The following is a 14,855-nucleotide window of genomic DNA, read 5'->3' as shown; positions in this document are numbered from 1 at the left end:
TCCCTTGCTTTGTCCCCATCCTCTGCCCTGACCTGGTCTCTGAGTTGTCCAACAACTCAGAAGTTCCAGGGTTTCACAATGAAAGATACCTGGATACAGGTAATGATAAAAGATACCTGTTTCAAAATATGGAGATAACCAGTGAGATGCTCCTTTGCTCTTTGCTACAGAGGCCCAAATTTTATCCTAAGATTTCCCAGAAGAAAACAAGTGCCAGGGTCTATAGATGAACAACACTGCCACGGTAATCACAAAATTTGATCCGTTTGACTTTCTCAGTGATACTGTTGTAAGAAATGATCACAACTGCCAATGCATCAGGAGTGGTGTGTCAATGTGGCTACTGCTGAGTCCATCCAGTACTGTTTCATTGGCTCAGCAGCCCATTCCTGGCCCTAGGGCTGGGCCAACAACAAGACCAGCACACCACCAGTGCCAGGACCACCATCCAGCTCAGGGAGGTCATCATAGTGTGGCCTTAGTGGAGGCACTTGGATGCTGCAAGTTGGGTCAGATCATCAGATCATATGGTCTAGATCCAGCCACGGGACCAAGCCCAGCAGGCCCAGAATAGCCATGGACAAACCACGTAGCTGATGCAGTAGGACGGGACTACACAGGAAGATCCTATAGATGCTATGGATCTGCCATCCTAGCTGGTATCGGGCACTCAGACACTTTCCACCCAGGCCCAGCAGAACACACAGACACAAGTACAACTGAGATGCCAGTAGTTCAGCCAACTCACATGAGCAAGGGCTCTCCCGGATCCAGAAAGTCACCATGATCACTGGCCATGATCCCATCAAGTGCATGTTCACCCAATTGGCCAACCAGACCTTCTAAGGACAAGCTCGTCAGGTGACTGGACACTGAGGGCCGATGCTGACAAAGTCAAGGACATCCTATGCATTTTTTTTTTTTTAACCATGCATACCAGGTGTTGAGCACAGCCTCCCTTCCCAAAGGAATCAACCAAACTCAGAGCCACTGACTCCCTAACAGAAAGATGCAATATTTCTTACTTTCTTTTTTGACTAAAGAAGAAATATTTTTTTTCTAAAGAATTAATAAGTTTACCTGTGTGGCCAATACAGTGAAATGAAACTATTATATACAAGCATATTTATGGTGGTGTCTTGTAGAGAGTGGTTGTAGAAATGTTTCTTGTTTTGTTTTTGTCTCACCATCTCACCACTTCATCATAGGAGAAAATCTCCCCAGGGGTGTTCATTTCCATGTTGTGACTTTTAGAAAAGCTGCTGCCATAGAGAGCTCTGTGTGAATACATCCAGAGGCTACAGAAATATTCTTGTATTTAAGAGATTAATTCATTCTCCAGGAACAGTGGATGTTTTTTTCCTCCATTCATTTCTTACTCAGGACCCACATGAGACAGAACTCTGTGCATCTGTCCTACCTCCCTCACACTTACACACAGACACACAGACACACACACAATACACACACACACACATTTTTATTTTATTTTCTTAATGCATTAATTTTTTTCGAGGCATGTACTCTAAATTGCACAAAATACAATAAATCTCGTTTTAGATAGGAAGACAAAGCTGAAAAACAAAAAAAGATGAAGAAAAGAATGAACTCAATAAAAGAGATGGGCATTTCCATGTACATAGTACAAGACTCTACAACCCAGTTAAGTTTATAAAAATTACCTGGTAAGCTGAGAGCTTCTACATGTCTAACATTGTCAAGAAGTAGCAATTGACCCTCTCTACACACACAATGTTAAAACAAGCCTGATATCTTTTAGGGTTTTTTTGGGATCTGGAGGCAACATGTTCCTCATTTACAAATTTCACTTAAACCTATTTATGCTGCTATTCACAAATAGGCCCACCTTGAATTGAGGCCCCCTACAACAGAGGGCTTTAGAATCTGTCCAAATTTCAATACAAGTAACTCCCATCATGTCCCCTCTCCTTGACTCCAGAGAATCATTCTCCATAGACATTTTAGCAACCTCCTTTCATACCCCCTGAAATCTCTGATTCCCCAGGATGGTAAGTTGCCCCTGGATTTCTGGTGTGAGAAACTGCTCTTCTCAGTCCCATGCTATCCACCCTTAGCCTGCATACAGGGCACTCCTGGAAACAGGTTTCCAAAGGTCCTGAGCCTCTGAAGCTCCATACCTTTCTCTGAGTCATGAGGCAGCATTCTACAAGCTCAACCATAGCTACCAGGGCCTCCTACCTAAGACAGAAATGTCACCTATACGATAAAGCTAAGTCTGGGCTCTCTGGAGTATCCCACCACACGAGAGGGCAGCTTCTTCTGTCCTCGGTCCCTTGCCAGTTGTAAAGGTGCTAGAGGAGACCACCCCTCTCAGACCCCTGGCTATATGGGGGCTTTTCAAATGATTGAAGAGCAACGGGAGTGTCTACTTTATGGATCGCATCAAAAGTACTTGTGATGGAACCTACTGGAGTGCTGCTTCTTTTTACTCTTTAATCCAGACGTGCTTGATAAACAATGGGATCCAAGGGTTGGCAAAATTAGCTGAACTTTAGGCAGTTATTTTACCCTGGCCAACAACTGGCTCCATCTGTGCATTTTTGCAGACTCTTGGGCCACTGCCAATGGAACTAGCCATGGTTTAGCTCCACCAGTGGTAGTAACAGCAATTATTTATCCAAGTTTCCCTCTTTAGGGAAACTAACTATGGGAATCTCTTGTCTCACAGATGCCCAAAATATAAATAAAGGTTACATATTAAAGCCACAGTACAGGCTTCACTTCATCCATTTTGGAGTTGCAGATATTTAGAAGTGAAGAGTGACTGTTTCACTTCTAAAAATACACAATGCTGGGGTCTTGAATAAGGTGTTCAGTGGAATTTTCACCACTCTTACCAGTTTCAGGCTACACACCTCTTAGAGAACCATTATGGCATACTTAAACAAGATAAATTTAATTAAACGAAACATGGCATAGATCCATCATCATTCAAACATCAGGCATGAATTACAATAAAGAGTTTGATTCCATTTTTGATGTTTGACATTTAAAAACTTTCAAGCCCCAGCCTTCTGGCCCAGGTTTGGGCTGGTTGATAAGAAAGCCTTAGTGCTCCCCCCTTTGGTGCTCACAGGAAACGGAAACCTTGTGAGTCTAGCCCACAGGTGGGATTCCTCACCTCAGCCCCACTCCCTTATCATAATGAAAGCCAAGCCAGTCTCTTTCCCTTTCTCTCAAGCCATTTGTAGATCTGCCTGAGCCTGCTGTATGCCCCCGAGAAGCCTGCATTGCGTGAGTAGTCAACTTTTTCATACCCTCTCAGGGATTGTGTGGGGTCATCAAGTCTTGACACCCAAAGCAAATTTTGGGTGGAATGACCACAGCATACTTTCTCCTAAACCTCAACAAACAGGGGGGTCATCAAAACTGGGCTTTAGGATTATTTGAGCCACTCTGACAGAATTTTGCAACTTGCATTGTAATTTGAGTCTACTGCAAATTGGAAAATTTCTTAATTCTCTATTGCAAAAGACATTATCAACTGAGAACAGAAGTTCAGCTCTCTTTTCCTTTTCTGTTTCTCAAATTAACTATTTGTGTATTTTTCTTTTTTGTCTGCCAATTCCAAAAAGAAACTGGGGAGAGTCCACACCCAAGTAGAGCCACAATTCTTATTTCACTGCAACCTGTTTAGTTATGTTGCTGCTGAAACAACTAAATTACTATATTAGGCTTCAACGTGAAATAAACTAACATGTTTAAGATTGGAGGTATTCTGAGCTGGGTGTCCCAAACATTCCTAAACAGTTCTGAGATTGGAATTTGAATGACTCACATGTTCAGGACTGAACTTTCTTTTCTCTCAATCTGGCACATCACTTACTTCTTTTCAAGGGTTTCATTATTCTAATGTTTGTTAAATGCATAGATTTGTTTCTGGGTGCAAAATTTTATGTGTTTTTTATTTTTGATAAAAAATCTAGATGAGAAAACTGAAACTAAACAGATGCATATTTATGTAATTACAATTATATAAACTATATATTTGTATAATCCTGTACCAAGTTGCCGAATACATTTCTAGTACATAGGGGAAATATGTGGTTTCTTAGCGTCTGATCTGATGAACTTTCCTTTCCAGCTGTACTGGAATCTCTTGGGGGCAACTATAAAGATTTTGGAGAAAGGATATTCATTCCTTTTGAATTTGTTCAGAAGCAATAAAAATTATTTTCAAGTTTCAACATCAAGGATTTTCAGCCCACTCCAAATTTACAAAATGTCATGAGTTATCTTTAAAATTAATAATTCAGATAAAAAATTTTCCATCTGAAAATTTAATTTCCAGAGAAATATGTGTATATTATTTTTTAAATGAATACTGTGTTGATTGCATACTCCCTGGAAATATGTCTTATCAAAAAGCTTTCCACTAATTTACAACTAAAAATAAGTATGTATATAAAAAAGGGAATCCAACCCATAAAGAGAGAAAGAGAAAAAAAATACGGAAAACAGCTATACAAAGGCACAACATTGACAGAAAAGGCTATGTTAGCAGATTGTTTTCTTCTTTTGGTGCAAAAGACATTAAATCTCATCATTCAGATGCACTTCTTTTTGAACTCATGAAACCTCTGTTGAGCACTTAGTACAGTGTGGGGCACTGTACTAAGTACTGCAGATATGATGTAAGATACAGTCTTTACCCTTCAGTTGCTCAGTTAACTAAGAAAAAAAGCATATTAATTAAAATATAAGTTATAATATGAATTTATGTTAATGCCCGAGGAGCATACAGCCTACAGACTTGCATTCTGATTAGTCAGTATATAAGGGTTCTGGGATGAGTGCAAAGAAGGTAAGGTTTTAGGCTGGGTTAGGGAGTACACCAATTTATGCCCCAAATCAAGGAGCACCAAAATATACTAAGCAACTACTAACAGAACTAAAGGGAGAAATTGACCAAACCACAATTATAGTAAGGGACCGAAATACATCATTGACAGCTATGGATAGATCATCCAAACAGAAAATAAATAATGAAATAGCAACCCTAAATGACACATTAGATGAAATGGACATAATTAACATTTATAGAGAACTTCATCCTAGAACATCAAACTACACATTCTTTTATAGTGCACATGGAACATTCTCAAGAATAGACCATATATTGGGACATAAAACTAGCCTCAGCAAATTTAAGATGATTGAAATCATCCCAAGCATATTTTCTGATCAAAAGGCTTTGAAATTGGATATCAACTGCAAAAAGAAAGCAGGAAAAAACACAAATATGTGGAGATTAAACAATATACATTTAAAGAATGACTGGGTCAAAGAAGAAATAATAGGAGAGATGAAAAGATACATAGAAACAAATGACAATGAAAATATGTCCTACCAAAATTTTTGGGATGCAGCAAAAGTAGTTTTAAGAGTGAAATTTATATCATTACAGGCCTATCTCAAGAAAGAAGAAAAATACCAGATAAATAACCTCATGTTACACCTTAAAGAACTAGAAAAACAAGAACAAATGAAACCCAAAGTCAACAGAAGGAAATATAAAAATGAGAGTAAAACTAAATGAAATAGAGAAAAAGACAATAGAAAAAATTAATGCAACAAAAAACTGGTTCTTTGAAAAGATTCATAAAATTGACAAAACCTTGGCTAGACTCACTAAGATAAAAAGAGAAAAGATACAAATAAACAAAATCAGAAATAAAAGAAGGGAAGTTACCACGGATGCCACAGAAATACAAAGGATCATCCAAGAATACCATATGCCACCAAATTCAATAACCTAGAAGAAATGAACATGTTCTTAGTAACATATAGCCTTCCCAAGCTGAATCACAAAAAACTGGAAACTCTAAATAGACTGATCACCAGTAAGGAAATTGAATCAGTCATCCAAAACCTTCCCCAAAGCAAAAGTCTAGCATCAGATGGCTTCACTGGTGAATTCTACCAAACCTAATACCTGTCCTACTCAAACTCTTCCAAAAAATTGAAGAAGAGATAATACTCCCTAACTCATTTTATGAGGCCAACATTACCCTGATACCAAAACCTGGTAAGGATAACCCCCCAAAAAAGAAAATTACAGACCAATATCTCTGATGAATACGGATGCAAAAATCCTAAGCAAAATTCTAGCAAATCGAATGTAACAATGCATTACAAAGATTATACATCATGACCAAGTGGGGTTCATCCCAGGGGCACAAAGATGGTTCAACATCTGCAAATCCATCAATGTGATACATCACATAAACAAAATAAAGGACAAAAGTCATATGATTATATCAATTGATGCAGAAAAAGTGTTTGACAAGATACAACATCCATTTATGATTAAAACACTTAATAAAATGGGTATAGAAGGAAAATAACTCAATATAATAAAGGCCATATATGACAAACCCTCAGCTATTATCATAATTAATAGTGAAAAACTGAAGCCCATTGCTCTATGTTCAGGAACATGACAGGGTTGTCTCCTATGATCTCTGCTGTTCAACATAGTATTGGAAGTCCTCGCCAGAGCAATCAGGCAAGAGAAAGAAATAAAAGGCATCCAAATTGGGAATGAGGAAGTTAAATTGTCATTTTTTGCAGATGACATGATGCTATATATAGAAAACCCTAAAGACTCTACCAAAAAGCTATTAAAAACAATAAACGAATACAGTACAGTTGCTGGCTACAAAATCAATGTACAAAAGTCCATCGCATTCCTATATACTAACAATGAAATCTCAGAACCACAAATGAAAAAAAAATTCCTTTTGCAATTGCAACAAAAAGAATAAAATAACTAGGAATAAACTTAACCGAGGATGTGAAAGACTTATATACTGAAAACTATAAAACATTTTTAAAAGAAATTGAAGAAGACACAAAGAAATGGAACAACATTCCATGTTCATGGATTGGGAGAATCGACATAGTTAAAATGGCCATATTACCCAAAGCAATGTGCAGATTTAATGCAATCCCTATCAAAATCTAATGGCATTTTTAAAAGAAATAGAACAAAAAATCGTGAGATTTGTATGGAACTACAAAAGACCCCAAATAGCCAAAACAATGCTATAAGAAAAAGAACCATGCTGGAGGTATCTCACTCCCTGACTTCAGCTTGTACTACAGGGCAACAATAATCAAAACAGTAGGTACTGGCAGAAAAACAGACACACAGACCAATCGAATAGAATTGATAACCCAGAAATAAACCCACATCAATATGGACAGATAATTTTCAACAAAGAAGCCAAAAAGCATACAATGGAGAAAAGACAGCCTCTTCAATAAATGCTGCTGGGAGAATTGGAAAGCCACATGCAAAAGAATGAAACTATACTGCTATTTGCCACCAAGTACCAAAATTAATTCAAAATGGATCAAAGACCTAAACATAAGACCTGAAACAATACAATGCAGAAGAAAACATAGATACTAAACTCATGGACCTTGGGTTCAAAGAGGATTTTATGAATTTGACCCCAAAGGCAAGGGAAGTAAAAACTAAAATAAATGAATGGGACTATATCAAACTAAAAAGCTTCTGCACAGCAAAAGCAACCATCAACAAAATAAAGAGGCAACCCACCGAATGGGAGAAGATTTTTGGAAACAACACCTCCGATAAGGGGCTAATATCCAAAATATATAAGGAACTCATACAACTCAACGACAAAAAAACAAAAAATGGGCAGAGGACCTGAAGAGACATTTCTCCAAAGAGGACATACAAATGGCAAATAGACATATGAAAAAATGCTCAACATCACTAATCATGAAAGAAATGCAAATAAAAACCACGATGAGATATCACCTCACCCAGTTAGAATGGCCATCATCAACAAGACAAATAGTAACAAGTGTTGGAGAGGCTGTGGGGAAAAAGGAACCCTCATACACTGTTGGTGGGCATGCAGATTTGTGCAGCCACTATAGAAGGCAGTGTGGAGGTTCCTCAAAATATTAAGAATAGAATCACCATATGACCCAGCAGTTCATCTCCTGGGTATCTACCCAAAAAATCCAAAAACATTTATCTGTATAGATATATGTGCTCCAATATTCATTGCAGCTTTATTTACAGTGGCCAAGACATGGAAACAACCAAAGTGTCCTTTGATAGATGAATGGATAAAGAAGTTGTGACATATATACACAATGGAATACCATTTGGCCATAAGAAAAGATGAAATAGTACCATTTGCAACAACATGGATGGATCTTGAGATTATTATGCTGAGTGAAATAAGTCAGACAGAAAAAGTCGAGAACCATATGATTTCCCTGATATGTGGTATATAAAATTGAAAACAAAAAAGGAACAAGACAAGCAAATGAAGAAATAAAAGCTCAGAGACACAGACAATAGTTTAGTGGTTACCAGAGAGTAAGGGGGGTGGGGGGTGGTAGATGAGGGTAAAAGGGATTAAATATATGGTGATGGAAGGAAAACTAACTCTGGGTGGTGAAAACACAATGTGATATATAGATGATGTATTACAGAATTGTACACCTGAAACCTATGTAACTTTACTAATAATTGTCACCCCAAAAAACTTTAATAATAAAAAATACACCGAACCACATAATCATCTCAACTGATAAAAAAATTTTAAAAAATGAAAAAATAAATAAAAAAATTTTTGGTAATACCTAACACCATTTTATGATAAAAAATATTCAATAAACTAAGACTAGAAGGGAACATTGTTAACATAAAAAATACCATATATGAAAAAAACCACAACTAAATATACTCAATGGTGAAAGACTGAAAGCTCTTCCCCTAAGATCTGAAACAAAATAAAGATGCCTGCTTTTGCCACTTCTAGTCATTATAGTAGTAAAGTTAGAGCCAGGGAAATTAGGTAAGAAAAAAAAAAAAAAGATTTCCAAATTAGAAGGAAAATGCAAAATTATATGTTTGCAGATGACATAATTTTAAAGCTAGAAAACTCTAATGAATCAACTTTTAAATGCTGTTAGAGCAAATAAATGAACTCAGCAAAGTTTCAGCCTACAAAACCAAAAATCAGTTGTATTTCCATGTACCAGGAATGAACATCCAAAAAGAAATTGGATTGGGAAAAAAATCCATTTACAAAAGCAAACAAGGTAAAAAATTACTTAGGGATATATTCAAAAAAGGAAGCACACTACTTATACACTGAAAACTACAAAACATTGCCGATAGAAATTAAAGAAGCCCTAAATAAATGAAAAGATGTGCCTTGTGCATGGATTGGAAGACTTAAAATATTGTTAAGATTACAATACTAACCAAAGCAATATACAGAGTCAATGCAATTGCTATCAAAAATTAATGGCATTTTTTTTGCAGAAATAGACAAACCCACCTAATATTTGTATGAAATCTCAAGAGATCCTGAATAGCCAAAACAATCTTGAAAAAGAAGAACAGAGATGGAAATTTAACTTACTGATTTCAAAACTAACTACAAAGCACGGTGATGAAAACAGTGTGGTACTGGCATAAGGCTAGACATACAGATCAATGAACCAGAATTTAGATTCTAGAAATAAACCCTCACAGCTATGGTGAACTAATTTTTTAAAAGGGAACCAAAACCATTCAATTGGGAAAGTACAGTCTCTTCAACAATGGTGCTAGAAAAATTGGATGTCTACATGCAAAAGAATTAAACCATAAACAAAATATTAACTCAAAATGGATTAAAGACCGAAGCATAAGACCTAAGGCTAGAGAACTCTTGGAAGAAAACAGGATAAATCTACCTTGGATTTGGCAATAGTTCTTAAATATGACACACACCATACACACACACACACACACACACACACACACACACAGACACACACACACCAAAAAAAAAAACAAAAAAAACCACACACACAAAAAAATACAAACAAAAAACAGACAACAAAAGAAAAAAATAGACAAATTTGACTTCATTAAAATTAAGATCTTTTGTACAACGAAGGATACTATCAAGAAACTGAAGACAACCCACAGGATGGGAGAAGATATTTGCAAATCCTATATCTGGTAAGGTTTTATATCCAGAATATATAAACCACTCTTACAATTCAACAAAATAGACCAAAAAAAAACAATTTTAAAAATGGACTAAGGACTTGAATAGACGTTTCTCCAAAGTAGATACACAAATGTCCAACACGCACATGAAAAGATGCTCAACATTATTCATCATTAAGAAAGTGTGAATCAAAAACAAAATGAGATACCATTCATACCTACTCAGATGATTATAATTTTTGAAAATGGAAACTAACAAGTATTGGGAAGGATGTAAGGAAACTGGAACTTTTAAACATCACTGCAAATGTAAAACGCTACAGCTGCTGTAGAAACAATTTTAACCTTCCTCAAAAAGTTAGACATGCAATTGCCATGTGATCCAGCAATTCTATTCCAAGGTGGAGACCCCCAAAGACTTGAAAACAGGTTCTCAAATACTTGTATGCCAATGTGCACAGCAGTACTGTTCATAATAACAAAAAAGTGCCCATCACAAATCAATGCATCAACATACTCATATATATGATGCTGATACATACAAAGGACTATTATTCAGCCATAAAAATGAATAATGCTCTGATACATGATACAACACGGATAAATCTTGAAAATAATGTGCAGTAAAATGAGCCAGACACAAAGAATAAATATTATTATTTTACTTACACGAAATTTCTAGAATAAGCAAATACACAAAGAAAGACAGTACATTTGCGGTCACTAGGGTCCGGAAAGGAGAGGACAATGGGGAGTTATTGCTTACTAAATCAAGAGCGTCTCTTTGGGGTAATGGAAAATTTTGGAACTAGTAACAGCTGCACAACATTGTAAATGCAATTAATGCCACTGAATTAACAATAGTTAAAATGGCAAATTTTATGCATATATATATTGTGAATATATATATATTCACAAGAAAAAAAAATAGCAAAAGAGAAAAAGGTGCCAAAGAGAGTACATGGTGAATTATCTTTAGTGTTTCTATTCATATAAACAATGGAAAAATAGATAAGAAACTAATATAAGTGGCTACTCATAGGTAACATGACTAGTCAGCCCATATACACTAATCAGGTGGTACTGGTTTAAAATACAGAAATACTCTGTCCTGGTTGGTAAGTGGCCACTGTCTAATTCCCTGAATTCCCTCTATCTCTATTCTCATCCCAGGATACCTGACTGCCCCATGATCCAGCAAGGGAAGTGTTACCTGGCAGCGTAGGAGTGTGGCAGGCTAGCCTAGGATGAAGTGGAATGGTAACAGGGTGGAAGAGCAACTTGGCATACTGAACCTTTTCATATCCTTTTGATTTTTGAGCCAAGTAAATATATTACCTATTTTATAGTAAATTCTAAAACTAAAAAGGAGGGGGAAGGGGCAGGGTAGAGCATGAGGAAGGGAAGAAAAGTACACCAGCTGGGAAAAGGCAGTTAAGATAATTTTAGCAAAACAAATGTGTACTTGTAAACCATAGTGAGCTCAGGGAGTTGCAAGTCTTGTAGACTCTTAAATATATGTGGGGGGGAGGGGTAGGGAGAAATAGATGAGGTTAGATACATAAATTTGCTCCAGATACTAAAAAACCTCTATATAGCCTTACTTAATTTGAATTATTTCTATGGCACTGATAAATCATTTAGTTTTAGCTTTTTTGTTTTTTGTTTTAAATCAAGGAAATTACTCGAACAGATTTTTGTGTGTGAAAAATAATTCTGACAACTATATGGAGAATGCATTGGAGAGAGAAACTAGGAGTGGGAGGGCTGAAATGATGAAAGAAGTGGTAATGAGATGGAAATAAGTCATAGTCAGAAGAAAATGAAGAAAGATCTAATGGTTTTACTGAAAAATAGCTAGTTTGGGGGTTGTTTAAAAAAAGGAGGAACAAAAGATGACTCTGTGGTTTCTAGCTTAGTTGACTAACGGGGTGGATTATGACCTTTAATTGGGGAATTTAAAATGGAAAATTATTCAGAATCTTGATTATGTGAAATGTGAATATATTGAGATGCCAAAGATAAAGCATGACATAATGTGGATTTCAAATAAAAAGTTATTATGAAAATGGTAATGATTTGGTTTCCATTTTATTTAGGAATGACTTAGTAAGAGGAAATATGCTAAATTTTATAGGAAAAAAAGTATTTTTATACATAAATGAAGGTCTAAAATCAAAGGATAATACTGGAATGTTACAAAAGCTGTTTTGTGCTGATTTTTACAAACAAATTTCTTTTTGCCTGCAATAGCTTAGGTGTTAGACATGTAGAAAAGTGACCTTCTGGTACTGTCACTAATTCTAGGATTTATAGTTTTATAAAAAAATAAATGATTTTTTTCAGAATGCTAGCTAACATTTCTACCGATAAATGTATTTGCAAATTACCACAGTACTTTTCAGGGCATGATATTGTTTCATCAGAATGCAAATTAGGATGAACAAGAAAAGTTTTATGAAATTTTTATGATCAAAATGACTTCTGGATAATTTACTCAAGCATTCTTCTCTTGATTGTACATTTACCTCCATCTTCCCCTCTCTCCCTCCACAGCTAAACTTCAAGAAGTAGTCTACATTCATATTCTTCATGTCCTTCCTACATTTACTCTTCAATCCACTGTGTCTGCCTGCTCAATTTCTATAAGTGGCTGTTGCTAAGGTCAAAAGAGCCCAACACATGACTAAATCATCTGACTTGAACTCTGTTGCATTTGCAGGCTTAGACAACCCATCCTTCTTGAAATAGTCTCTTTCTTTGTTCTCTATGACACTACAGATTCCTGGTTTCCTGTATTATTGTATGACAATTTCTTCTCCACTTCCTTTGCTGGCTTCTTCCCAGCCATTAATTGTGAATTTCTCAGGAGTTAATCATAGCCCTTTTCTCTTCTTATCTTACCCTCTTCCAGAAGGTATCACCACATGTATGACTTCAATTTCCAACTATATGCCAAAGGTCTGCCCCCCCCCCAAACCGCATTATTTCAAATTTCGAGGTTAGACCTTTACTCTAGACTGCAAGTACAAATAACCAAATGTTTCTCAATTTCTCAGTGTGGATGTCTCAAATATACCTCAAATTAACCATGTCAAAATAATCACTTTGAATCACTCCCATTAAACATGATCCTCTTCCAATGTTTCTATATGTAATTTCTTAATAAAGTTATTATTCAAGTGCACCAATCAGAAACATTAACATTTACCTTTTATTAAATCCCCATATCCCTTTCTTCATCGAGACTGCCAATTATTACCTCAAGTATCTCTTACATCTCTGCCCTTCTTTCAATCTGTACTGTCAAAACTCTAGTCCAAACTACCAGGATCTCTCTCCTGGGCTGTTATAAAAACTTTGTAACTATTCCAATTACAATGTTTCCCTCTATAATCTCAAAAATGTATTGGATGGAAAGTTTTTAGTCCTCAAATCTGTGAAGGAAGCATAGTAACAGTTTAAGTTAGTTTCCAAAGTGCCTATAGAAATGAGGATACTTATTCAAATACACAAAGAAACATCTATCCACATTACACATTATCATTAATAAATAGCATCCCCTGTTTGGTTAGAATCAGTGATTTTTGTTAGAATAAGTTGCTTGAGAAGTGATAGCGCAAAAGGCGAATGACAAGCATTATTTCCATTCTTCTGCATCTTCTGCTTTGTATCTGACCTTTCAAAACCAGAGCATCTGATCTGACTTTTCTCATTCAGTCTTTTCCAGATTATTCTGGGGTCATCTGAAAGCCTGGGAAGGCCCTGATGTGCCTCTGCAATAAGGGTAAGGAAGTCTTCAGTATGAAGATATTCATCTATTTTTGTTTGGAGTAGAAGTGACTCTAGTAAAGTCTTCTTTTGTTTTAGGAAGGTAGATTGAGCCAGTTCTGCTCTTTTCCTGTTACAATCAGGACACCGAGAAGAAATGTGTTGCTTAGCCGTTGCCACTTGCTTTAATGTTGTCCTCATGTTTTCAAAATAGATTCTGTTCAAAAGCTCATCAGGGACAGTACAGTTTAAGGCATCTGTCTCTGAAGACTCTGCATCCAATCTAAGCTGCAGTTTTTTATGCCTCCTGCTCGTTTTCTCCTTAGAGTTTGCTCTGTGATGGATCAGGTTTATCTTAATGGTGCAAAAAGCCTGCAAGGCATTCAATTCTTCATCGGATACCGAAGTGATTTCTGTTTGAAGTTTAGTGTCTGGTTGGTACCGTCCAGAGTTAGTTGTTTTGCCCTTGAGGTAGTTGATCCTTTTCCAACTAAACTCCTTTTCTGATATCCCAGATTTTTTGTCTTGATATTCCAAGCATGCAATCAGCTCTCCGTTCTCAGGTTTGCTCTCAGAGTCCTGGGGCCAGGGCTGCAGCCCTTCAGAGGAGCTGAATGAACTGGAACGCTGTACCTCATCAGTAAAGGACGTGCAGGTCTGGTTAGAAAGGTCTGCCATAGCCCTGGGATCCGTTTGGGCCGATTACCCTTCGCTCCTCTTAATCCCGCAGCGTCTAGGTGGATGGCCGTCACATTGCGTCAGACTCGGCTCCTCATCTGCTTTGCCTTGGTCAAGGTGAGCTCAGGAACTAATCAGGCCTGAGCCCGCAAGTAATATCTTCCTTGGTGCCGGCAGCACAGCCTGCCTCCTCTTCCGGGTGGCGCCTTTGCGTTGCCTTGGCAACGCGGAGCAGTCATGCGCAGTGGGTCACAGCGCAGCGCTCCTCCCCTTCCCAACCCTCCCCAGTGCCGACTCCAACCGCACAGTTTACTGCACGTTTGCCGGTTGTCTCCTCCGTTCGCAGTGCGGCTGCTCTTCTGAGTGC

General features: G+C 37.0%; 1 protein-coding gene and 1 long non-coding RNA gene across 2 annotated transcripts in view; one reads left to right on the top strand and one right to left on the bottom strand.

Annotated features, from left to right (window-relative positions):
* The window catches only part of LOC141571042 (uncharacterized), a 70,126-nt gene that overhangs the window by 20,857 nt on the left and 34,414 nt on the right, over positions 1-14,855 (top strand). Inside the window, exon 2 of the long non-coding RNA XR_012495533.1 lies at positions 3,224-3,276. This is a non-coding gene — a long non-coding RNA (uncharacterized LOC141571042). The remainder of the gene's footprint in view (positions 1-3,223; positions 3,277-14,855) is intronic.
* Positions 12,115-14,695, bottom strand: LG04H8orf48 (linkage group 04 C8orf48 homolog). Its single transcript, XM_019715870.2, has one exon. It carries the CDS (start codon positions 14,486-14,488, stop codon positions 13,586-13,588), a length of 903 nt encoding a protein of 300 aa, XP_019571429.2. The 5' UTR covers positions 14,489-14,695; the 3' UTR covers positions 12,115-13,585.

Source organism: Rhinolophus sinicus, linkage group LG04, assembly GCF_036562045.2.
Source record: "Rhinolophus sinicus isolate RSC01 linkage group LG04, ASM3656204v1, whole genome shotgun sequence".
Lineage (NCBI taxonomy): Eukaryota > Metazoa > Chordata > Mammalia > Chiroptera > Rhinolophidae > Rhinolophus > Rhinolophus sinicus.
This window is presented reverse-complemented; position numbering and strand designations above follow the sequence as displayed.

Bases quoted from the DNA above. Each gene is read 5' to 3' on its own strand.
- LG04H8orf48 (XM_019715870.2), bottom strand. From the start codon at position 14,488: ATGGCAGACCTTTCTAACCAGACCTGCACGTCCTTTACTGATGAGGTA.